Source organism: Pangasianodon hypophthalmus, chromosome 21 (assembly GCF_027358585.1).
Source record: "Pangasianodon hypophthalmus isolate fPanHyp1 chromosome 21, fPanHyp1.pri, whole genome shotgun sequence".
NCBI classification, from domain to species: domain Eukaryota; kingdom Metazoa; phylum Chordata; class Actinopteri; order Siluriformes; family Pangasiidae; genus Pangasianodon; species Pangasianodon hypophthalmus.
In genome coordinates, this window is record NC_069730.1 from 5,829,095 (window position 1) to 5,854,703 (window position 25,609).

Below are 25,609 nucleotides of genomic sequence, written 5' to 3' on the forward strand. Positions count from 1 at the left end.
TTGAGGTACAATGTTTTTGTGATATTTAGGACATTTAGACACTATCCATGTCATCCAGAAGGGGATGGGTTCTCTTTGAGTCTGGTTCCTGGTTGCCTCAGGGAGTTTCTCCTTGCCACACTTACCTCTGGCTTGCTCATTAGGGATCACATTTAGATTTCTGTAAAGCTGCTTTGTGATGATGTCTATTGTTAAATGTGCTATACAAATAAAATAAAAGAACTGGATGGAAAACTCCATACTCTACATGTATGTAATTTCCTAACCAAACCCTGCTGCCAGCTTGCATAAATTACAAAAAGTATTTGAAGGGCAATTACCGGTTGTGCAGAATGCAAACACAATATGCGTATAGTATGCATACAGAAAAAGACACAGTGCCAGCTGCATTGTCTTGCCTGGAGCAGCTATTCAAAAGCCTTCTCTAGACCAGGTCACGTGGAGATTTGGTGAAAGACCTTCAGCTCTTTTTGGGCCTCTGTGCTATGTTGCTTGGTCAGGAATTTTCACAATAGGCACCACATGGTTTCTGGGTTTGGGTTGGGTATAAAAGGGAGGGGTTACACCTGGTACAGTATCAGCTCACCAGTTGGAAGTCACATAGACCAACAAGGCTATCCATCTCATCACCACCATGGCCAGGGTAAGCACAGTATCTTACACAAATATTAGAAAATGAATGCGCATATTGTGGTTTAAACACACTTCTATTCTTGCACATAACTACTTGAACCTTTTTGCCCAAACAGGTCATCTTCTACGAGGACAGGAACTTCATGGGCCGCTCTTATGAGTGCAGCAGTGACTTTTCCGACATGTCCCCCTACCTGAGCCGCTGCCACTCCTGCAGGGTGGAGAGCGGCTGCTGGATGGTGTACGATCACCCCAACTTCATGGGAAACCAGTACTTCATCAGGAGGGGCGAGTACCCCGACTACATGAACATGTGGGGCTGGGGCAACAACTGGATCAGGTCCTGCCGCATGATCCCCATGGTATGCTGATCATTTCATAGCATGCTAACGAACTACAATAACTGCCTCAGTTAGCTATGCATAAATGTTATCATAATATTATAAATGTTCATTTTCAAATGGCTTGTATCTTCCTCAAAACAGTACAGGGGCCCCTACAGAATGAAGATCTATGAGAGGGACAACTTCATGGGTCAGATGACGGAGCTGAGCGACGACTGCGACTCCGTCATGGATCGCTACCGCTGGTCCAGTGGAAGCCACTCGTGCCACGTGATGGATGGCCACTGGCTCATGTATGAGCATCCTCACTACAGAGGCAGGATGTGGTACTTCAGGCCCGGAGAGTACCGCAGCTTCAGGGACTACGGCAACATGAACTTCATGAGCATGAGACGCATCATGGATTCCTGGTATTAAATAAAAAATCCTGGTGTAATTGTTTACACCATAAGAAAATCGCAAGCAATTCTGAATAAAAATGTCAAAGGAATAAATAAGCAGTTTGTCTTCTTTTTTGTGTCAAACTCAGGTGCAACACACCATTATTCTAAAATGTTTCCTCTTTACTAATGTCAAGGCTAAACACAGAAAGTTCCTTAACGTAAATATGTGATGAACGTGTTGCCAGGTTTTGTCTTGAACACCAAGCTGTTGTGTAAAAAATTTGCTATACACCCTTGACACAGTATACATGAACACTATTCGTACTATTCAAAAGCCAGGGTGGTGTGATGGAGTAACTGCTCCCACACAGAAGTTGCTTATTTTCATAACAGCACATCCTCTTAGGGTGTTTTATTCTTCTTATACCACAGCAATTTCCAATGATTACAATTTTGAATTTACTAAAGAACTTTATGGGATGTTCCCCAATTTCACACTAATTAGGTTGCCATTTCCCACACACCAGCCAGCTCTCACCCTGACCCTGGGGAGAGTCGTGCTTCCTTCCAGATGCGTGAAGCATAACTCACGTGGAGAAAAGTGCTATCCACCCTCTTCCACATACATGACGCACGATTGGCTAGTGTCACTGTGATTGACAGTAGAAAGAAGTCAGCCCCTCCTACTCAGAGATCACGGCTTATTTTCTCACATGGCTCCCAGCGATGCATGGCTGTGGTATTGTCTGAATTTGAACTCACGATCTCGCAATGATAAGGCGAACGCTTTTCTGTCGCGCCACTCGGGAGTCTCAAAAAGATGATAACGTTGTCGTATTGTGAAATGTTCATATTGCTCACCCTTATTTGTTAACACCCAGAAATAAACCCAATTTTCAGTACAGTAAAGCAGTTATTCAAGCCATACCCCTGTAACACTAACATTACTGAATGCAAGTATTACATTGTTATAGAGAATTTAAGCATTCCTCTGCTGCGAATTATGTTAGCGAGTTATTAGTTTCTGAGTCTCCATAAACTCATGTTTGTGTAGGCTGTGTTGTGCTATTTTACTCAATGTCCTACAGCAAATAAGCAGCCAGTAATATAATGGATGAAGAGAAAAGCCGGCGCTTAATACATCCCATGGTAATTCACAATAGCAAAAAAAAAAAAGGCACAGTAAAGAGAGGATGATTAATTCATTTCTTGGCAAAAGGTCGAACTACAGGTCTCCCCCCCCCACATACAGATAAACAGGATATAGGGGGCTTATCAGACATGAATTAATTTAAGCGCAGCATAAACACGAGTGTGAGGATCAATATCTGACAACTAAGCACATACTTAGACCCCTATTAGATCTAACCAGAGATCTGATTAAAACCTCATAGATATGAGTCAGATTTTCAATCCTAGACACACATAAGCCATGCACTTAGACCTCTGGATTATCATGTAGGCCCTACACACACACACACCTCCATACATATTCAGAAACATGCACACAGCAGAAGCGGATGATAATCAGGCCATCACAGATTTCATTTTCTCATTCAGTGATGCCCTACACCACACCCGGACTTAATTTCATTATGGAATCTGAAGGCTTTTATTGCACCTATCACGTTTTGGTGCTCTCCTGCAAATTGCTCCTGACTTCATTTGAATGTGTGTGTTGAGACGATGAGGAGGGGAGACGTGGAATATTTACTATCTGCACAACCCAGCACTTTCTCCTAATAAAATCTGTTTTACGCATGTATTTCTGATGCAGTTGTGACAGAGTGGTTCCATACTGATCGGAAATATTTATCTTCCCACTATAAACTACTACTACTCTCTTTATCTCTATTGGACTAACCCGTGTCCTTTACGAGATCCAATAACCCCTGAGACTGCAGGTCTTATATAACAACAAATATAATGTATTCCCGTACGGATACTTGTGGTCGGGGGTTTACATTTTGTTGCCTGTTCACTACCTACAGTAAATCCTTAATTTGGAGAATATCTGGTGCTTCACAAATGCTGTTTGAATCAAACCTCAGAGCATTTTCCCCTCAGCGTGGTCTGTTTAAGCACTGAACACAGGAACGACACTCGAGTGTGGACCAAAGCAACCGGTCCGAGAGCATCTGAGTGCTCTGCTTCAGTGTGAACTCTAGTGCTGTTCAGTTGAGAAAGTGATTTGACTCTGAATCGACCTGACTGCAGGAAGTGAATCAAACCTCATGTACTTTAAATTGGGCTACAAGCTGCTAAACTGAGCCACGAGGTGCAAATTAAGCCAAAGGACAGAGCTGTAGCACTGCAGGAATTCAATGTGTGTATTCTAGATATCTGGCCTGACAAACAAAAACTAAAAAAATAAATGCTGCATGTGATGCATGAAGCATTATTTAGATAATTACTGAATCATTTACTGAGTGCTGGCTCACTGTTCTCCATGCTTGGGTGATTTTTATGATTTCTGTGTGCACTCTGCAAAGGCTTGTTTACCTTTCTGACCGACGAATAAAAGAGTTTTATGAGTAGGTTTTCAACCCTTGCTTTTTGATTTCTTTATTAGGTGCAATGTGAAACCAAATAGCAAACGAACCACAAGCATCAATTTCATTCTGATTCAGACTCAGCAAACAGACTAAGGGGTGTGAAAGCGTTCTTTGACTCACCTTCCTCTTTGATCTTCTTTGCCTCCTCTTCTTTCTTTTCCTTTGCTTTCAGTGCCTCGTCTGTTTTAGCTGAAAATGGGAGTGAGAAAGAAAGAAACGTATGGACAGACATTACAGCATCAACATTTACTATATGTTTTATATATTAAATACTATATATAAGCTATAAATACTTCATCACAGTATTCAATCGACAATGGGTTTTTTTTAGGCATGATTATCACAGATTTACTGCAGATTTGACACATTTAAGTTGTCAAATATTTGCCTACTAAAGTGCTCTTCAGTGTCATTTGAAGTGGTGTATGTATTTCCTTCCAAGCACCTCTTCATTTTTTTTTTCCAGCGCACACATCAAAAGCTTTTTTTGTCGGTGTCCTAATTAAAAGCTTAAGAGCAATCCCAACGCTGAGGAGCTGCTTTTGTGTACGAATCTTTCGGCAATTCATTTAGGCTGTTGACTCTGCTTTCCCTCGAATAATAAAGATGTTAGAGGAGATTAAGAAATATAGCGGGGAGTGTGGCGGGACTATCAATACAGCCTGTAAATTAATTACGCCTCTGTTCCTGCACATCATTTATTCCACAACGCTCGTGTCTCCCAAGTGCAATTCGGTTTTATTGCTATTTTACTCGCTGATGAGTGCAGCCATGCAAAATCAAGTCCCTTATATCATTACCTTCAATGAGTTTCAACTTTTTAAATAAAGAGGGAGTGAAAGGAGGAAAACAATCGCGCTGCACAGTTATTACGAAATCCTGATAGAAGTTAACCACGCTTGTGTACGCTTAGTAGAAATTTAAGTGGATAACATGATTGAGGGGGATTAGATTAGGAAAAAGCGCATTTGTGGGTGTGTTAGTGTGTGTAAGTGTCAAAGGAAGATTAAGCTATAAGGTCGTACTCGTGACGAGCTCATACATACTTTAAGTGAGAATAAGTGAGTTTATAAGTGAGGCTACACTGTCAAAGAACAACAGTATGATGCTTTTAACCCTATAACATGTGTACAAGCACACACACAAGTCAAAACTGATAAATACATATATAGACTGAGCTCGACTTTTTTTTTTTTTTTTTTTTAAACAGCATTCTCTCGATTTTTTTTCTCTCTCTGCACTGTGCTTGGGGCGGTGGTGCAATATCAAACTGTTTGTCCGTCTCTCGTCTCTGCTGGGCCTCGCGGGACATCTGCCCCCACAAACAAAGAGGGAAAAAGAAAGCATGAGTGCCTATCTTCATTGTGCTGAATACACCAGTACAAATCTCTGTTTTACCCCTATGGATCATCATCATCACACACACACACACACACACACACACTGCAGCTTTCAGACAATGTGTGCACAAGATAATGGAAGTGTGTACATTTTTAATACTAATATTAACGAATACAATTCCCTCATATAGGAAATGTAGAGCATGGGTTAACATGAGCTTTATTTTTGGTGAGTTCATGACTCTAAAATGGTGATCGTGTATTTTATTTGCAAATCTCATGCAAAGGCTAAAACATTTTGTAATATAACAGTTCTGAGTTGCACTAATTAACCATTCTGATAATGTTGACCAGAAGCATGCAAATGTTTTTACCTTTAAAAAATAAAAAATAAAAAATCATCATGAGCCACGTTAATGCTGAATGGAAACCCAACAACTATTGTCAATTATGTTACTGTTATTCAAGCTATCTAATATCTAATAACTTTAATACATACATTGCCACAGAGTGAGCTGAGAGAGGCATAATTCCAGTTAATGCTTTTAGTAAACAATGTTTATTTTCTTGATGTCATAACTTCATTCAGGGTAAAATCTGAATCGCTTCCTAATCCCACTATAATCTGTGTTCTGCTGTTTATCACGCTTCATTCTTGTACATCAAATTTGCTGTTATACATTTTCAAACAGTTTACTGTTACGTAAATTTGGTATTATTCCAGTATCAGTATCCTACTTAATGGAATGGTATTAAACCTGACACTAATGTGCGCGTATGAGTGTTAGTGTGTGTGCAGGAATTCTGGTGGAAATGCTGCGAGATAGCTTTCTTTGCTTATTAGAAGTGTAAACTGATGAGATAGACTGGGAACTCCTTGATCAGATTATCAGATTAGGTAACGCAAAACAAACTGTGTCGCACGGCTAAAGACTTTGACTTCATCCACACTTCATTCCATTTTGGCCATGAAGACGACTAAATGCCTTCTCTGCTGAAATCCAATTGAGCGTGTGAGTGTGTAATTGCAGCCTCGGTTCCCTGGAGCCATGTAGTCACGCAGAGCTATGTTTCATTTCAACTGTCCTTGTTACTGCTATGCATGCACATGCCAAGACTGGTACCAGAGTATATATACACACACACACACACACACACACACACACTTCTTCCTCCCTTTCTTCTGGTGGGCCAATTAGCCACAGCGGCTCGTTACAGTCCAACATAATAACACAAAAACATCAGGTGGAATCGGGCCGGGCTCCATTATCAGCCGAGTGATTGATGGTTACGTGTTTGAGGGACCGGCAATTTAGATTCAATAAAATCTAAAATACAATCTGATTTATCCGATGCAGGAGGGCTAGCGAGCCGCCTCTCCCCAGCCCCCGCCCCCCCACCTTTTTTTTTTCACCCGCTTCTTATTACTCCTTTGAAAAGAAACAATTCATTGGGATAATCGGGGGCGGACTGAAGGAGGTCGCCGGCCCCCCGGAGATGATATTAAGCAGACACGTGAGATAGGTTATTAAATTCGAGTGTGCGGCCGCCACAAAAGCCCGCCCTGAAGCGCGTAAGGCATGCTATGCAAATTAACACTTGTACTGTAGGGGTGGAGATGTAGACAGATCAGATTGCGCCTAAGTGCCTGTGAGGCATCGTTCACTGTTTATTGAAAGTTTATATTTACAGAGAATGGTAAATTAAAAAGTTACAGGCAGGATAGAAAACAATGTGATACACTGTGTGAAAAAAAACAACATTCAAGGTGCAATACTGAGATCGTGATTTTCTTGGCATCACTGTCTGATGACTGCTTCTGAATTTCAGAGCATGTTAACCGACAACCATAGCTGCTTCTCAATTCAGTGTATCAACGAGCTGCAGATTGTTTCCTGTGAAACTGGAGATATTGGGCTAGAAAAGCCTTGAGGCCTTTATTCGCCAAAACAGTGGCATTTTATTCAATTAAAGGATGGTCGAAAAAAAACTCCCTCAAATTTTCATGAAGATGCCTTTTGAACAGTTTTAATGTTAGAAAGTCAGAGAAAGATGAGAAAAAATGAACTATTTTGGAACATGAATCTGAAGTACAGAAACTTTAGACCCCATATTTAATTAGAAAATTGTCTAATCATTAATATGGTAAGTTTTCTGTAAGGAGATTATTTAAATTTTTTTTTAAACAAGTTGTTTTCCTCCATGGGAAAGTCTTCAGGACAGAGAACTCTGAACTTTCTGGTTTCACAGTAACATGACAAACTTTAAAAATTTTTTGTCTTATTAAGAGAGAGAAAAGGAAAGAGGATGGTAAAAGAGAGACAGACTTTTATGACAGCTATAATGTAAGTGACAACAAGAATCAAATTGACTCTCAGACATTCCACACCATTAAAGGTAACTATAAACTGATAAAAAGTATGATGTCTTGTTTAATACACTGAAATTGTTTGTGTTGGAAAACCACTGTAGTCATGCTTTATTCCTTACTTACAGTGCACATGTGTGTTCATAGGAGGAACATATGTCATTAGCTAATATGAGGATATATCACTTGATTCTATGCACAAGTAGAAAGGTGACAATGTATGTCTGAATCTGAAAGGGTTAAATAATGTGTCCGCTTGTGTTAAGGTGAAAACCACATGATTTTGTCATTAATTTCTGCTATCGTACTGATCGTCACATAAAATGAATTTTCAAAACACGTATTTATATAATAATACATACCTACAAATTGAGCAGATAATGTAGAAGTAGATGACATGACTGTGTACACAATGTACATATATACATGCGTACACACACACAATAAAGGATGATAGGCCAAAGAGAAGAGTGTTTTAAAATGGCTGGAGTAAATATTTACACATTTCCCCAGGACGCAATATTGATCAGGAAAACCTTTCTTCTAGCTTTAGGGCATTTCCACAGACTCCCACATGGAGAGAACGAAAGCTAGCAGGTTGTTTTCTCTCCTATGTCCAGTAGTAGAAAAAGCAGCAAATGATTAAACAAAAAAAAACAACAAAACAAAACAAAACAAAAAAAAAAAAAACAAGGTGGCATTATGAAACCATAAGAAAGGGGTGAGTGAGAGAGATCATGTGTAGTCCTGCTTCAGATTTGAGAAGCCTGAGAAAATAGTTTATAGTCAAGCAATTACCGTGTGTCTGAGAGACGGGAATCCTCTCAGGACGCCAAGACCTTAACTGCCTGTATCTTCATCTCATAGTGCTCTCCCTCCCTAAAACAGAGCCCTAAACCATCACACCTCAACATACACACACACACACACTCACACACACACACTCTCTCTCCCCTCCTCGGAGTCGTCTAGTCCAGCCTCAGGCCTCTCAATCAAACCAGACATCAGCCATCTTGGTCCTCTGTGATTAATTACTCTGGTCTGACTACCAAAAAGTGTGTTTGTGTGTGTGCATGTTTGTGTGCAGGGCTAACTCCTTGTAGCAGGGAAACCCCTGCAGCAGGTGCACACCCCTGGTGAGGCGTGAAATACATACCGCTTGCTTACCTCCTTGCTTTACGCCTCTAGTTCTTTCAATCTTTGACATCTCACTACACTATTCACTATGGAACGAGGAGGAGGAGGAGAAGAAAGAGAAGGCCTGGCTACCAAATCCTTTTAGATTAGAAACAATGAAACTATCACTTCTTTGCTAGTTGATAAGATTTAATTAACGTCTGCAGATACATTAGCATAAAAACATTACTGATGACGCAATAATTTATCCATTCTGATTGGTCTGAAGGCGTTAATTGTCTACTTTATTAAGGTCATCGCTTCCATAGTTAATTACACAAGGACTTACTGTATACTTCAGATCCATCACATAAACTGATTACAAACATGTGATTGCTTATATGGTGAAGTTTTCTGTGATTTTACATTTTTTGGAAGGAGTCTCCAGAGGTAAAGCTGTAACATTTTTTCTGACACTGGAACATTTTTAGGACCGAGCATTTTGCGTTTTTTTGCGATTTCTCGATTTCTCTTTTTTCTCTTATTAGCGTCAAGAGAGAGAGAGAGAGAAAAGTAAGGCTGGTGAAGGAATGACTGTTTATAGCTGCTATAACATAAGTGACAACAGGAAGTACCTTGTTTTTGTTGAGGTTTCACAATAAGCGGACAAAATGTCCAACACGTTGCTCGGTAATAAATTTAAAATATGTAATTGTTGGCAAATCGCAGTAATGTTAGAGGACTAACACACTGCAGGACATTCTTTATTTGGAAAATAATAAACTTTGGTGTGGTACAGGTACCTGTGCTTCATGTCATACGGCATCACACTACCCCAACATTAATTATTTTCCTATAACAGCATATTTCTTACATTATTTGAAAGTTATTGAGCAATATGTTATGAAATGCTATATAATATTCTATAGATGCACTCATGCTACATAATGATGCTACTCTCTGTAAATGTAAACAATTATATTATATTAAATAAAGTCAAAAAGAGGTAAAGAGGTGATGCACAAATGGGAAGTGTGTGTGTGTGTGTGTGTGTGTGTGCGCGTGTTTGTGTGTGTGTGTGGGAGGTGGGAGGATAGCAGGAATATCTTGAGGGACAGACAGACTGGTGGTGAGAACGAAACAGAGAGTGGTGGTTTACAGGCCATCTCTTATTCCCTCTGAAGTCCAAACAGCCTGATTAAAACTACACAACCGCAGGAAAGTGAGAGAGATGGAGGGCTGGATGGAGTGAACGAGCGAAGGAGGACGAGTGCCTGGAGGCCAGCAGATGTTTAGTGGCTATAGATTTTGTGTGCTGTTCCAGAAAGAGAGAGAAAGAAAAAGGTTCTGACGGGAAAAAAAAACAAACAAACAAAACAATTAAACACATTTAACACAACAGACAACAACAAAAGACAAAGAAGTACCTGCGCTTTTATGCTCATTAATAAATAATGAATATGCAAATTAGAAACCACCCAAACCCTACACAGGCCACACCCCTTTCTGAGTTAGCACAACACTAAATCAGCTTTAAACTCGCATTCTCTTTTTTTGACGAGTCTGCACTCTGCTGAAAAGAATTGAATCATAGAAATATGTTGTAAAATTTGATGCAGACTCTATGAGAGGAATAAAAAATAACAGGAAGTGGTGTTATAGGAAATTAATCAGTGATGGAGTGGTAATAAGACATATAAATGCAGCAAAGTGCAGACTGAAGACTTTCGCATGTCGGAAAACTCCCAGCTTTACCGCTGACACTGGAGACTCCTTCCACAAGTTCCACATACACAATTACAAACATTTTTAAAAATCCATTTATGTGAAGCAACCACCATAGAAGCATTCCTGTAAGCTGTTACTACAGAAACGACATCATCACATATCATGCATGTATGAACATGTGTGGTGTTAATAACTGTGCACACTTTCATGCACCAAAAAAAAAAAAACACCCCGAATAAACACAAAGAGTGCTTGTGTGTGGTGTGTACTGTTTAAATATGTGTGTGTGAATTATCCATGAGTGTGTATGTGTAGGTCTTTGCATTCAAATGCCACTCAAATGGAATCTGAATGTCAGGCTTGGAGGAATCGTGATAAATCAGCGCCACACCGGATGACAAACATAATATTCTCCACCGCATTACACGATTGGAAAAATGTCCCTTTGAATAAGGAGCTCACACACACACACACACACACACATAGCAGCATAAAGCCAAGTCTACAGGCCCAGAATCACACACAAAGTTAAACACCTGTCCATAAACACATAAAGCATGGAGAAGAATGAGAGGAGGGAGAGAATGAAGAATAGCAACAAAGCGATTACCCATTAAAGGAAATTTAGCCCTGGTGCTGATTGTAATAATGAGGGCAATAGGTTAAAGACATGTCAACTGAAAACTCTGCATCGGATGTTGCCACTAGGTGGCATGGTGCACTTCAGAGGGCTTTTATAAAACAGGAGGAAAAAAAAACCATACACACACACACACACACACATAACCGGAGGAGTGTTTGCTATTTCTGAGCGGCCTTGGTGCACGCAGCTCCATTAAACCCACTTCATGTACATCTTGTACGGCATAATTTGCTTCAGGGAAATTAGAGTTGAGCATGAATTTCATTTGCACAATGACAGAAATGAGTGGAAGTCAGACACTGCGCCGAGAGCAATTAGCACAGCTTCAAATGTGGATTCACAATGAAAATAAACATAAAAAAGATGACTCTAATTTTTTTTGAAATTAGTGTATTTGCTTAGACACTGTTGTGACAGTTTGGCTTGGTTTGTACTGAACTGACCAAGTAAAAATGCCCAATAAAGGATAGAGAAAGAAACTATATACTATACAAGTATGGGATTTAAACTACTTATTAAAACATTAAGAAAGCACACACACACACACACACACACACACACACACACATACATACACTCTCCTTAAATGCTAATTTACCAAACACTGTCACATTTGAGCCCAAAGTAAATGATATTCGTCAAATATTAATGGACCAAACAATCGCAAAGAGATATCATATCAATATGATGAATAATTCATAAAAGCCTGTCTTGCTAGATTGCTCTCTTATATATGCGCTGCGCTCTCATAAGAGGCTTTGCAGATGAGATCAGTGCTTCCGAGTACACACTTTTTCATCATGCCGCTTAATACAGTCAATTACACAGTAATTAAGTCATTCTTGGCTGAACTGTTTAGAGAAAAAAAAACACACTTAAACTAATTACTCATATAGGTAAAAAGCTGTTTGGGTTTTTGGGTCCTCTTTCGTTTACATAAATTAGATAATACAGACAGGCAAGCTGGACACCAGGAGTCTTTCTTAAACTAATTACATTTTTAAAAAGACTGACTGGAATTTGGGTGCAATGTACAGGACCTGGGCTTTGAAACAATTTCCTTTAATAACGGATCAATTGTTCTAGCAATGTATTCCTAAGTAAGGAATACAACACAACATGGCATGCTGTTGCAGGAAAATCATCAACAGAGGGGTGGTGTGATGGCGTTACGACCCAGAAGCAGTACATCCCAGAGGGTTTTATTCCTCTTATACGACAGTAATTGTTAGCCAAAGGTAATAAGAACAACAAATTGTACTTTATATTCATTTAAAGTTACATTCAGTGTTCAGGAACATCTGTAAATCAGGGTAGTCTCTCTAATCATTTACTTAGTAACAGCAATAAACAATCGTTCTCCTTATCAGCCTGTCTTTTTTTTTTCTCTCTCTCTCCTCAAGTTACTAAGACAAAAAAATGCCGCTTGTCATGTTACAGAGAAACAATGATTTTCCAGTGATGGAAAAGTTACAGGATTACCTCCGACTGTCACAAAGTGCTGCCACTGGAGACTTCCAAAATAAACATTAATAAATAAATGTCTCCTTACTGGAAGCATCATCATGTCAACAATCACGCTGTTAAATGTGTTTAAAGTTGTTACTATACAAATGATAACATATTCAAACAAGTGCATTAATATAAACCTGGGATTTGCCTTGCAGCTGGAACTACTGTCAGAGCTGCTGCTATAGAAAATGAATCAAGAGCTTCTGACCAATCAGAATCGACCAATCAGTCAACAGCGTTGTGTTCTCAGAACCGTATCAAATTCTACAATATATCCTTAACTTGGTCTAACAGCCTGCACACACGTTCTTTATAATGATGAAATATTCGCATGATGAAACTTTTGCCTCACTTCCCCCTTCGCCCACATCACTGTAAGTTCCTTATTTTATTTCGATCTGCAGAGCTGACAGCAGCCTTGTGACGATAATCAGAGGCGATTTCTTTAATTATCTAAGTGAATATTGGATATCCGGTTAGGAAAACGAGACACAACTGGGAATTTTCGTTTTCATCTCGTCCGACATAAAGCTTTGGCAGATCTATACTGTTTTATTAATGAGCGTTTGATATAAAACTGAAAAACAAACACACACACGCACACACAAAAACAAATGCATGTATTTGCATTCATTCCCTCCCTCTATTGAAGGTATATGGAGTCTCATCTAGACAGAAGAGCTGAAGAGTAAAAACTCAACTCCGACTCTGATCTCTCCGTCTTTCTGACCTGAACTTACTTTGTTGTGAAGTCTTCTAAAGGCTTACGATGAAGGACTCAACCTATGGAGCTGCTTGTTTGCTTGGGTTTAAGTCCGGAGATCTGCTTTATAGAGAAGCAACAAAAGAGCATGTGGGTGATCAAGTTGAAAGGGGTGTGTCAGAGAGGCCAGTGCTATTTTGCTACGCTTTCTGGAAACTTCTCTGGCTCCTATAACTTCACCCGGTTTTAAGGGCAAGCGGTTCTGCATGCACAGTCACTGGACCTCACCTCAGACCAGCACGTAGTTGAAGAACCACGCTTTTCTGTTGCTCATTGAGGGCGTAAGAGGCTCCTGCAAGGCCAAAAGGAGTAGGCAACTGACTTAGGATGAAAGCAACAGGGAAGTGAGAGCCAAGATCTTCATGGCCATGAGTCACATGGATCAAGCTGAGCTTTGATATGTAGAGCTTGGTGACCTTCTTATGCAGAAATACGTTCAGGAAGAAACGGACCGGTGAAATATTCAGAGGCTCAAGGACTGCATAACACATGCAAGAAAAAAAAAAATCTCAGCTCAAACTGACCCTTCCCTCTTGATCTTTTCCTCTGGGTCCGTCCTTTCTTGCACCCTATTCTTCCCATTCAGAGCGCCTGCTGCCCCCCACATCACTGGACTCTCATCATCTCAACTCTCAAATTCTGCTCTGTTGGTCTTATGCTCCCCTACTGCTCTCATACTGGACTAAAGGTCTGGGTGTCTTGAGCTATCACAACATTTGAGGAAGCATGCATGTGGTGTTTGGACATCTGTCAAATGTGTGTGTGGGCTCGTGGGTCAAAGTATAGCATAAATATATGATAATTGAGACTCTATAGATATATCTGAAACAGGTCACTATCAACATGTACATAGAAAAGGGTTTATTTGGGGTGTACTACCTGAGCGTCAGTTAACATTCACATCAAACATCAGAATGAGGAAAAAACATGAGCACAGTGACGCTGACAGTGGCATGGCTGTCGGTGCTAGACAGGCTGGTTTTAGTATTTCATTGCTGATCTACTGGAATTTTCACACACAACAGTTTCTAAATGTTTACACAGAATGGTGCAAAAAAAAAAAAAATCATCCAGTGAGCACGAGTTCTGCTGGCAGAAACACCTTGTTTATGAGAGAGGTCAGAGGAGAACAGCCGGACTGGTTTGAGCTGAAAAACTCTTTACAACTGTGGCGAGCAGAAAAGCATCTCAGAATGGACAACATGTCGGACAGACAGGCTACAACAGCAGAAGACTACATCGGGTTCCACTCCTGTCATCCAAGAACAGGAATCTGTGGCTACAGTGAGCACAGGCTTATCAAAACTGGTCAATTGAAGATTTGAAAAACATTGCCTTTTCCTTCTTCTTCTTCTTTTTTTTTTTTTTTTTAAATCTTCAACTGCCCAATATAGTGATGTAAACATTTGTATTGTAGCTAGTCCTTTACAAATTAGTCCTTTGTAGCTAGCTAGTCCATTGTAGTTGAATATCTCATTCTAGAGTATCAATTTCTCCACTAACTAAAACATTTGCATTCTAACTTAGTGTCATACATACATGTTTTTGGTTCAGTGATATATATATATATATATATATATATATATATATATATATATATATAGATAGTGTGTGGCGCTTAAGTGTGTGTGTTAAGTGAACAAAGGTGAATAGGCTCAGTTTCAGCCATGAAGGGTGGCCAAGTTAGATCCCGTTGAGAGTGTGTGAAGAGCAGAGACTCCCCCCCGAGGACCCCCGAGCATGAAACGCAAACGTCGGCCGACACACACAAGATTCCCCACAAAGGTGGCCACTTAGAAGAGAATACAAGGCTGCCGGGAGTGGCTGCGTCTCAAGCAGAGCCCAGCAGGACCAAGACTAGCGCTTAAACATCTAGGACAAAGGGCCAGAAACACGGTGGTCTGGGATTGTGCTCAGTCAGGCGCTGCTGCTTAAGTCCAGAAAAGCGTTTTGTATTACGGGCGGGGGATTTATATTTCTCTTCTCTTTTTTAGATCACTTCAGAGCTAACATATAAGACAGAGGCAGAAAAAAAAAGGATGGACGTGTCGGCAAATAAAGCAGCACAGAGGAAAGAAAGAATAATAAAAAAAAAAGCCCCTGCTGAGGCGGCTCCCTACATGCGTGGCCTTGCTTCTGTCTCTCCCCCTTTCTTAATGCTTATTTTCATCACTTTGCTTAAAATATTGATAATCAATTAGCACCACGTCTGTTTTGCTACAGAATTGGTGTCACTGTCTATCACGCTGTCAGAGCCAATTCGCCGCTCGTTCAAAGTTCATTTCTTCGCCTCGGCCGCGCTCTGCCTTTGGAGACGCGGGTGAACATAGCCCTGGGCGCAATCACCTATTCTCTTTCATTACGGGCAAAATAGGCAAGGTGAGGGAGATTATTAGAACTTTGGAATGATCACAAAGCTCAGTGCGCCCTGTCAGATCCCCCCTACGTGTAATTCATCTGGCCCTCTCCCTCTCTTTCCCCTCCACCCTACTCCTCCTCCTCCTCCTCCTCCTCCAACCCCACCTCCAGCAGCAAACGATGGACATTATTCATGAACATCTGCGGCGTACTGAATATTGCACAACTGAAGAAGCAGCGTGATAACGGGAAAGCTGCAACAACCCCTTTGACTTTAAAATGAAGGAACCGGCACTGGAAATTGGGCCAAAAAAGGACAAGGCCTCTCATTAGTTTGCATTAGAAGATGGCCTGATGCAAGACAAGTGGATATGGATATATTCGGTAATGCAATACCTGTGGTTTAAGTTGGAAAAGTGTGAGAAGACTAAATGCTACTGGAAGGCAGAATATCCAAAGGAATTTTGATAGGATAACAGTGTTATGGTTTTGCTGGGTAAATATGATGTAGTGATGCACATTGCCTTTAAACAAGCATAAAAATATACAAGAATGAAGAGAGGAATTTAAGTCTAGGTCAGTGTTTTCTCCTTCTCCTTCTCCTTCTCCTTCTCCAGCAGGTAAAGCTCCCCCGAGTGCCCTTCTACATAAAAGCGAACCCCTCCTTTGGCGAGCACACACACTTCCTGCTTTCACACACCACTGCAGGGGTTGTTCTTGTTCTTGAGAATGGACAGGAAAAGGCCACAAAAACACAGCTGAAAACAAGATAAACACACCACTACATTACATCTGACACAAAGAAAAAAAAAATCAAATACCCTTCATTATGAAAAATAAATTACAACAACAGAATAAATACTCAGAATATATGAAATATCTTAATATTTCATAGTAAGATCTCTAAACATTCTCGAGTGTTTGAGACTTCTCTGCTACAAAGATTCAACGTGAATTCCGGTCATGCCTAACATTGTAGCATCAACCAGTAATGTCCAAAAAAACAAACAAACAAACAAACAAACAAACAAAAAAAAACTTGCATTAAATCTCACCAACCTGTGAAAGCACTAAAAACTATTTTAACTTTTAGCCAAAAAAGTAATATTCTGCAGTCTATATAGCTACATTATTTGCCAACTAAGGGATCCACTAATTAATAGTCACAATAAAATAACTGTTAAACAATATATCTTATGTTTTATAGTGCATTTGGAACTCGAGTATGTTTTATTTGCACATGAAATCCCCATCAAACATTGGGGAAGATATATGTCTTAGGGTTATAGTTTGCTAAGTTCAATTTAATGATAAATAATGAGCACATGAGTTATAAACAATCCTGCTACAGGTCTTGTTAGAGAAAACTAACTACTAATAAACTGTACAAATGGCACTAGTCATTAACTCCATTGCAAGGTTTCTAATCCCTATTTTATAACAGCCACATGTACACAGTGCTCCCCTAATCCAATTTGTTGCTTGTGAGGCCTTTAAACCAATCCATCTGGATTTTTGTCCACTTTCCCTATTTGGCAACAAACAGGCTGGAATACTGTGTGTATACACGGCTTAAAATAAGACAGAAAGAGCGGCTTTGAACAGCGTTTCAGCTGCTATATCAGCCGGCCCTTTGACAAGGCCTGAAATGGGCGTCTGGCTACAACCGCCGCTTATTGCGAATGGCAGATGAAGTTCGCCGTGGTGGTTGGAGGCAAAATGAGCTTTGACAGCTTTGTCAGAGCGTTCAAGGCATTCAGTGGCAGGCCAGAGATTCGGCGCAATCGCGCGTCTTTCATCTCCCAAATGTGGGGCTCAGGAAGCCTCCCCAGAAAAAGAAAATAGAAGAAATAATACTTTTTTTTAAAGCAGGAAAAAAAAAAAAAAAACCTCGGACAGGAATGACAGATGATCCTCTGCCTCGTCAAAACGGGAAGAGTAAATTTAAAAAGAAAGGGGAAGAAGGAGTGGAGTCGGCGATGGGCTGGACGCACAACTAACATGTCAGCAGACGTTAGAGTGGTTTGGAGGAAAACAAAACGCGAGCAACAACAGCTCTGGTTCTTCCTGCCACCCCACTCACCACCACACTGGCTCTAGCACTCTTTCAGGCTCACCGTGGCTCTGCATGAGAGCTATTCATGCTCTTATATGAGAGATACCCAGCAGATCACTAAAGGAAGAGTATGCAAGACAGCCAAATCAGACACTGTTACAAAATGCAAGATGAGGGGAAAAGGGGGAAAAAAAAGAAAAGAAAAGAAAACCCTTTGGTATTACACAATCAGACGTAACGGAAGTACAACTACAAGTCAATGAGATTTTCATTTCATTTATTGCGCCACATAAGGAATAAAACATGCTTATATCATGCTGTTATTATCTCAAAGCACTTATCACACCTCGAGCGCCACCACGCTCCCTCCGATCCTCTAGCACTGCTCGACTGGTCCCTCCATCTCTCAGGGTACAAGGAAGGCATGCATCGAGACTCTTCTCTGTTCTGGCACCAAACTTCCCCTAGATGTCCGAACAGCTGAGTCACTGGCAGTCTTCAAACGACGGCTAAAGACTTACCTCTTCATAAAATACTTAAATTAGCACTTTCACAAAAAAAAAAAAAAACAAAAAACAAAAAAAAACAAACAAAAAAAACCTCCCCAACAGAGTTTTGAACTGATGGTATTCCTAGTTTGTGACCTACCGAGCCAATATCAGAATGTATTTTTGATAGACTTCAAAGCACTATTGTAAGTCGCTCTGGATAAGGGCGTCTGCCAAATGCCGTAAATGTAAATGTAAATGTAAGAAAACAAGCCACAACTAGGTGGTGTGATGCAGCCTATCGCAAAGGAAAGTTACTGCTACCACCCTGAAGCTGATTATTTACAATAACAGCATCTCCTGAGGTGTTATATTCCACTTATACCACAACAATTTTTAATTTATTAATGGACAACATGGCAAGCTATTTAACTGTTTCTACTTACTATAGTTAGTATAAACTTTTCATTTAAATTACAGCTGGAACTACTGCCAGAGCCATGCTGTTATAGAAAATTGATCCAAACCTTCAGATTTGACAATTCAACAGCATTGTGATATAAGATGCGATTATAAAATAATCCTTGATGCATCTCAAGTCTATAAACAATGGCTTGTTTGTTAACGGCGTGACCACTTCTTACAGCATTTTACAGCATAAAATAAAATGCGGTTTCTTGGCACTAGGAAAAAAACAACAGCACAGAGACGCAAATACTTCGCGATGTAACTTGAAATTAATCAGGTAATTCACTTTACGCTTTCTGAATTATGTAGAAGCATTGCCACTTGCTTGAGGGTTCTCTGTTAAAAAGTAAAAGCATGAAAACACGGATTGAAAATGTGCAGTGGTGGACAAAGTACAAGAATCCTGTATGTAAGTAAGAGTAGAGATACATATGGTAAAGTGCTAGAATAAAAGTAGAAGTCTTGCGTTAAAGTAGAAAGGTACCTTCTTTTAACTGTATTTAAGTGACAAAAGTTAAAGTACTGAGTCATTTATCAAGACGCTGTCCACTTAAGGGGCGTGTCTGTTTACAACGCAGGACGTGAATGAACCTGTCAATCATAAAACTGCAGATTTCAATTTATTCAAGTAGGTTCCTCTCATAAACTTAGTTCTAAAAAGGCAATCTGAGTTAAATATTTCTGTGAAGTATGATAGATTTTAAGTTAAAATAGTCCTCATGAAACACATTCCTACACAAATTATTTAAAAAAAAACTCCTCCCCTCCAACCTACGTCTTTACATTTCACCACCCAAATTATACAGATCTGTATATCGATGCAGAATCTTTAAAAACAAAAAATCAATATGCATCTTTGAATACATTTTCCTCTGTGTATAAAAACAAAATAAAACAAAATTAAGATCCAGCTGGAATGTATAAAAAAAAAAAAGGTAAAAAAATGAGTGCTGCTTACTTCACTTCTAGTTACGTGAAATAGTAAACGTTAAACAGAAAAGGAACTCTTTGTTAAGGAAGAAAAATTCATGTGCATTTTTAAAATAAAAGTCCATGTGGAAGACAGGAAAGCAAGAACAGCATAAGGGGATAAACACCATTGTTGTGGAAACTTCTCAGATGCCTGAATGAACTGGCAGTAAGAAGGAAAATTCAGAATCATAGAGCCATATTTCCGGAAAAGCATCTTCTTAGTTTAGATTCTACAAACATAATTTTTTTTTATCCAAGCCATTTAACAATCCCAGCTTTTTCAATTTGTAAGATCTTTAGCTGTGCCTCTCTGTTGGCCGAGGTATGAAATTAATCTTTATCCCTGTTTTGTCGCTTTGGCTCCTCATTCACAGTGCATGTTGGTAATTAGCTCTGTGGTTTGATTCCAGGTTCTTTTGCTGCCTCCGTGTGCCAACTCTCTCTCGCCTTGCATTGCTGGATTCGCGCTCAACACTCCGGCTTAGCGTTCCTCCTCACACCCACACAGGGCGTTCCACAGTGCCAGCCTAAAAAGACAGCACTTTAAAACACCATTACTTAGCCCTCATTGTTTTGTTCAGCACAATTAAAGAAAGAAGCCCCTCTTCTTTTTATTTACTGAAGCAAAGACAGCCTCTTCTCTCCTCCCTCGCTCTTTCAGCCTTGGGAAAAGGCAAGCTCAGGCTGGCTAATTTGGGGGGACTTTTTGTTTGCATATAGACTTACTCTGGGCTTCAGTTCAAAGTGCTGAGCAACACCAGCTAATCCAGACGAGCTGCTAACTTTAAATAAAGCTCAATCATGAGAGAAGCCAGGAGAGGATGCCCTGACACGGGCCAATTTACTGCTCTGGGGTTAAAAGGCCATATGATCGCTAAAGAGTTTAAAAAAAAAAAAGTGTTAAACTACTTTGGAAAGTGACTCATCAAAAAACTCATTAAAGGAGATTTATGAGGAGTAAGAGAGGATAATCGTATTATTCTGAACAGCTTTATAATGCAGGAGCGAATGGGGGAAAAAAGTAACAGGTGAACAAGAAAGATGCATTACAAATGACAAATAATAAATATAGCTGCAAGAGGCCAATACGGGGTCCAAGCACTATGTAATGGAATTTCATCAATGGGGTGTGATTAATGATATAAAAGACAGATGTTTTTTTTTTTTTTTAGAGCATTTTAGCTCATCTTTCAATTACAGCACCACCTAAGCAATCACATATTGGTGATTTTTAGGAAGTAGTTATAAGCTCACCAACCCACCAGGTTTGGTGTTAATATGGCAAAGCATTTCTGAGATACAGCCTCACGTCCTGCTTGGCATGTTTTCCATCGGCTTCATTAGTGCACTACTGACATGAATGTTATGAAGATAAAATAATAAACCAACTGAAAACATTTCAAGACCCAGTCATGATCATGTGACTCTACTATGATGATGGGACCAAATCTGTACAGCAGTTCCGGCTGCAAGGCAAAGGTTTCCATTAATACGCTAGTTCTAATACGTTCGTTTCTACTGTTTCTATAGTAACAACTAATTCACAAGGACTTGTAATAGTGGACACTCCAAATAATCTAACACTAATAATACACAATATATTATAGTCAGCATATAATCATTGATATTGTGAAGTTTGGTGGAAGGAGACATTTAACATTTTATGTAAGGAATCTCCAGTGTGAGCGTTTTGTAACAGTCAGTTTTCCCGTTTTCCAACAAGGGAAAGTCTTACACTTTCTCGGTTACCCAATAAGTGACAGGGTTTTCCGTATTATCTTTAAGACAGAGAGAGATAACTGGTGAGGAAGTGACTGTTTATAGCTGCTATAATGTAAGTGATGACATGAACTTACTTGCTTTTGCTAATGTTCCACAACATTAAATGCAATAAAACACTTTGGGACATGCTGTTATAGAAAAACAATCAACGTCAGGGTGGTATCTGTAACTCTGCCTCGCGTTGGGCCAAATCACACCACCCTGACGTTGATTATTTTCCTATAACCGCACACGACCTGTGTTGTTTTACTCCTTATTAAACATGCCTAAACATGCCTAAACATGCATACGCACACACAGATGTCAGGTATTTCAAACTAAACACAGCTGGTGCTCAAGATAAGTGCAAATAAAAACTGCACGTAGAAAGGCATTAAACTCAAAGTTGCACATTTTTTGTGTTTTTTTTTTTGAAAGCCATCACCATAATTGACTTACAAATCAGTTTTGCCTGAAGAACAAGAATCACTTCACAGTGCACGTCAATTTTGTACTTTCACTTACATGCATTTATATAGTACTGTTTCTTTATTGTATTCTGTATATCTTGCACAATTTATACAGTTAAAGTATAAGTAACAAAAATACAGCTTTAAGATTTTGGAGCTATGGGGAACGATGAGTTTCTTCTCTAATCCACATTGTTAAACAAATATACTACTTCTTACTAATTCCACTTCATCCTTAAGGCATAACAACAAACCCTCATTATTTACCATCAATACCAAGTTTGTTCCACGCTGAACCAGTAAGCAGTGTTACCAGAGAGATCCCCAATGCCTTCCAGACATCTTTGTGTTCCCCCTGAACCCCTAGGCCTCTCCACCCCAACAGAACCCGATGTGGGGAAGTCTCTGTAGAGCAACTAGCCCCTATCGATCCCCTTTAAAGCTGCTGAATAATAAATCCCCGCACCCCCCAAAGAGCTCAACAGAGCCTGGGGATGGGCTTAAACCCCACTAATTACATCAGCGCTGAAAGGAAATCATTGATCAACAGCATTATGGGAAACTAAACTGCCCCACGAAACTGGATCAAAGTCAGTGAAGTGGCTTAGTGGGCTCTCTGAGGAGCTGACCCATAGGGGGATTAAAAAACCCTTGACAGATGCTGCTATAAACACATACGCATGCATACATCACAAATTCGCACACACATGCACACACACACACACACACACACACACACACACACACACAGCGCATCACTAACAAGATCTGTAAAGTTCACTGGAGTACCCTTTAGGTCTGGAACTAACAGCAGGTCAGACTGTATTTCTGTCTGTTACTTCATCACACTGAGAGACACAAACACACATATTCAACACATGCATTGTTATTATCGTCATATCAGAATGACCATTTAAAAAAAAAATAGTTTGAAATTACATGATACACTGTATATTCCATGGAAGTAATGTTGGCTGAAGAGAGGTGTGAATATGAAGATAAACTGGGCAACACTCATGCTGATTAAAGTTTATCATAAAATGTATTGTAACCTTGAAAATATACACAATAGAAACACTATTCAAAGAAATATACTGGACGCACGGAGCCCCTTCCATTGTCTGGTATCTGGTAACAAGTTTTGTTTTGAATTTACAAAGGCTTGCATTTTTTCTACAAATTTACTTAAAACCGAGCAATATATTGATACTGATATCAATATTGTGATAAATTACATCACAGTATGCATCACTGAGAGTATTGCACGTATCAGTCCGTTCCTCTGTGCTGAGTATTTTTATGGACATTAAGTAAAAATTAATTGTGGCACATAAATATGACAGATATATCAGAACACATGCTAGCCCTGATTACTAAAGCTGTACAATGTTGGCCCGATTTTACTGCCTCAGACAAAAATCACACATCGTAAAAGAATGCATATTGTGTCTGATTTAGTTCTACTGTGACCAAAGATACAAGTTCAAATGCCACCTTCGCATACCGCCATCCGTGGTCATGCTCTCTGGGTAGGAGGAATGGCATACTCTCTCTCTCTCTCTCCTGTCAATCACAGTAACACAAGTCAATCGTGGGCATCTGTGAAGTCATGTATGCAGAAGAGGGCGGATAGCGCTTTCGTTAGGGGGTGCTGCTGGCTGGCTTCACGTGTCTTCAAAGAAACATGTGTTAGCCTTCTTCCTCCCCGGTTGGTGGATGTCGTATGATAGGGGATAGCTGACCAAATTAGGGGGGAAAAGGGAAGGATCAAATCTCAGACTGTGACACCTGCTATTTCGCTTGTCTCAAAGCCACCAGTAGGAGGATGGCATTACGTAAAACTCACAGGACAGCACAAATACAGTAGCAGCAATGGGATTGGGATTATCATGTGTACAGTGTACCACGTAAAAGTTTAAAAAAGCAGAGAAAACCATTTAATTTGCGATTTTTGTTAGTGCTAACCGTTCTCGATAGCCAAAAATCAGATCTCAAAGAAACTGAAACTGAAACATGTAACACCAATTAAAGGTGATAAGATGTATCAGAAAACTGTTTTGTTTTGGTATGAATAAATCTTTATGCTATAATGATTATTTCATTTTCTTCGTTCATCTTTTTAACATAAAACATTTTCAACTGGTCATTTCGACCTGCAAAGAGCATACACATACTTTGCGTATATGTGGCGAGAAAGCACCTACTGACCGAAAGTCTGCTATTGGTGTCTAGAGACTGGAGAACAGCAGGCCCCTAACACCCTTCATGCACATGTAATGATCTATACCTAAAGCTTGCTGGAGGGCTCTGCTCATGAAATCCACCTGAGATCCCTTCTCCAGCAAACAGGAGCGTGAGTGTGTGTGTGGAAGGAAGTATTTGCAACTGGTCTTAACAATTTTTTTTTTTTTTTTTTTTTGAAGAGATCTATCCTCATGGCTGAATGCTTATATAGTCCATACAGCTTCGCTAATATCATTATAGCTAAAACACTTGCAAAGCACCAAGATCTGGTGAATTATATTGGCTTATGTCACTTCCAAACCGTGCTAGTCCTCGGCTTGTGCTTGAAATCTACTTAACCACAAATCCTGGACTTTACATTTAAAGTGACATAAGCTTGCAAATTTGTTGAACAGGGTTTACCCAGAGTCTTTCTTCATCAGGAGCGAAATCAAGTCTGTGTGTTTCAGTGTGCCCCTCTACTGCTCATGATCGCTGGTGACAATAGTATTAAAAAAAAAAAAAAAAAAAAGATGCTAATCTGCTATCGGTGCATCTTAAACACGAGTGATTACACCTATAATCGTCCCGCCCTTAAGCCGTCTGTGGCTGGGAGATAAAGTGGGCTGCGGAGAATGAGAATGGAGAAAGAAGAGCGAAAAGATTGGATGGGTTACAGATTACTCGCACAATAAAAAATAGTTTTTGTCCAAGATGGTGTCCCTCTCTTTTTCTTCTCTCTCACACATGCTCTATCCTGGGATCTGGTTGTTTTTTTTTTTTGGGAAGGCAACAGATTCGGCTAATGCGGCCTTATCGAAGCCTGCCGCTGGCTGCCAAGGCCAAGTGGAGATGTTTACAAGGCGAGGACAAGGCAGAAGAGGGGGGAAAAAATCTAGTGGTAATTCCTCGGTGGGTGTAATCCAGGGGGATTAGAAGTGTGCACATAGGGGGATTATATGTTTATCGTTAGATGCTCATCTACTGTTTGCACAGTGAATGGAAGAGGAAGCAGTGAGGCATTACAGGAGATAGACCAAGACAACAACAGGAATTAAATGCTTTCTTTCTCATTAATCTGCTCCTCCATCTCCTGATTTGTGTCAGGTTCAGTGGTTGTGCCTTGTTACTAGCAAGCAGAGACGCCAGGAACCGGGAAGGGAAGGCTTTTGCCAGGCAGTCAGCAGTGTCTTGCTCTCCTCCATCTCTCTATTATGATTTTAACCACTGAAGATTTCTGATCCACAAGCATTTATTCAAATTTGCGTTTAAAAAATTACCTAAATATTGATTAATATAATAAAGTGTGAATAAAGGATGCAAAAAAAGCAATAAAAGACAGTGAAAACCATTCCTTGAATTAATAACTAGCAAATAGGAAAAACATGTTCTATCATTCAATCTCAGACCACATAGTAACAATATAGG

At 39.8% G+C, this 25,609-nt stretch overlaps 2 protein-coding genes across 3 annotated transcripts in view; one reads left to right on the forward strand and one right to left on the reverse strand.

Moving 5' to 3' along the window:
* Positions 1 to 25,609, reverse strand: part of rsrc1 (arginine/serine-rich coiled-coil 1) — a 133,009-nt gene that overhangs the window by 23,034 nt on the left and 84,366 nt on the right. Inside the window, exon 7 of one of the 2 annotated variants that reach the window (XM_026941313.3) lies at positions 4,036 to 4,104. The exons of the other annotated variant lie outside the window; for it this stretch is intronic. Coding sequence (XP_026797114.1) covers positions 4,036 to 4,104 — 69 coding nt within the window. The remainder of the gene's footprint in view (positions 1 to 4,035; positions 4,105 to 25,609) is intronic. 2 annotated transcript variants of the gene reach the window in all.
* On the forward strand, positions 560 to 1,474 carry LOC113543227 (gamma-crystallin M2). Its single transcript, XM_026941314.3, has 3 exons — positions 560 to 643; positions 750 to 995; positions 1,119 to 1,474. Exons 1-3 carry the CDS (start codon positions 635 to 637, stop codon positions 1,392 to 1,394), a joined length of 531 nt encoding a protein of 176 aa, XP_026797115.1. The 5' UTR covers positions 560 to 634; the 3' UTR covers positions 1,395 to 1,474.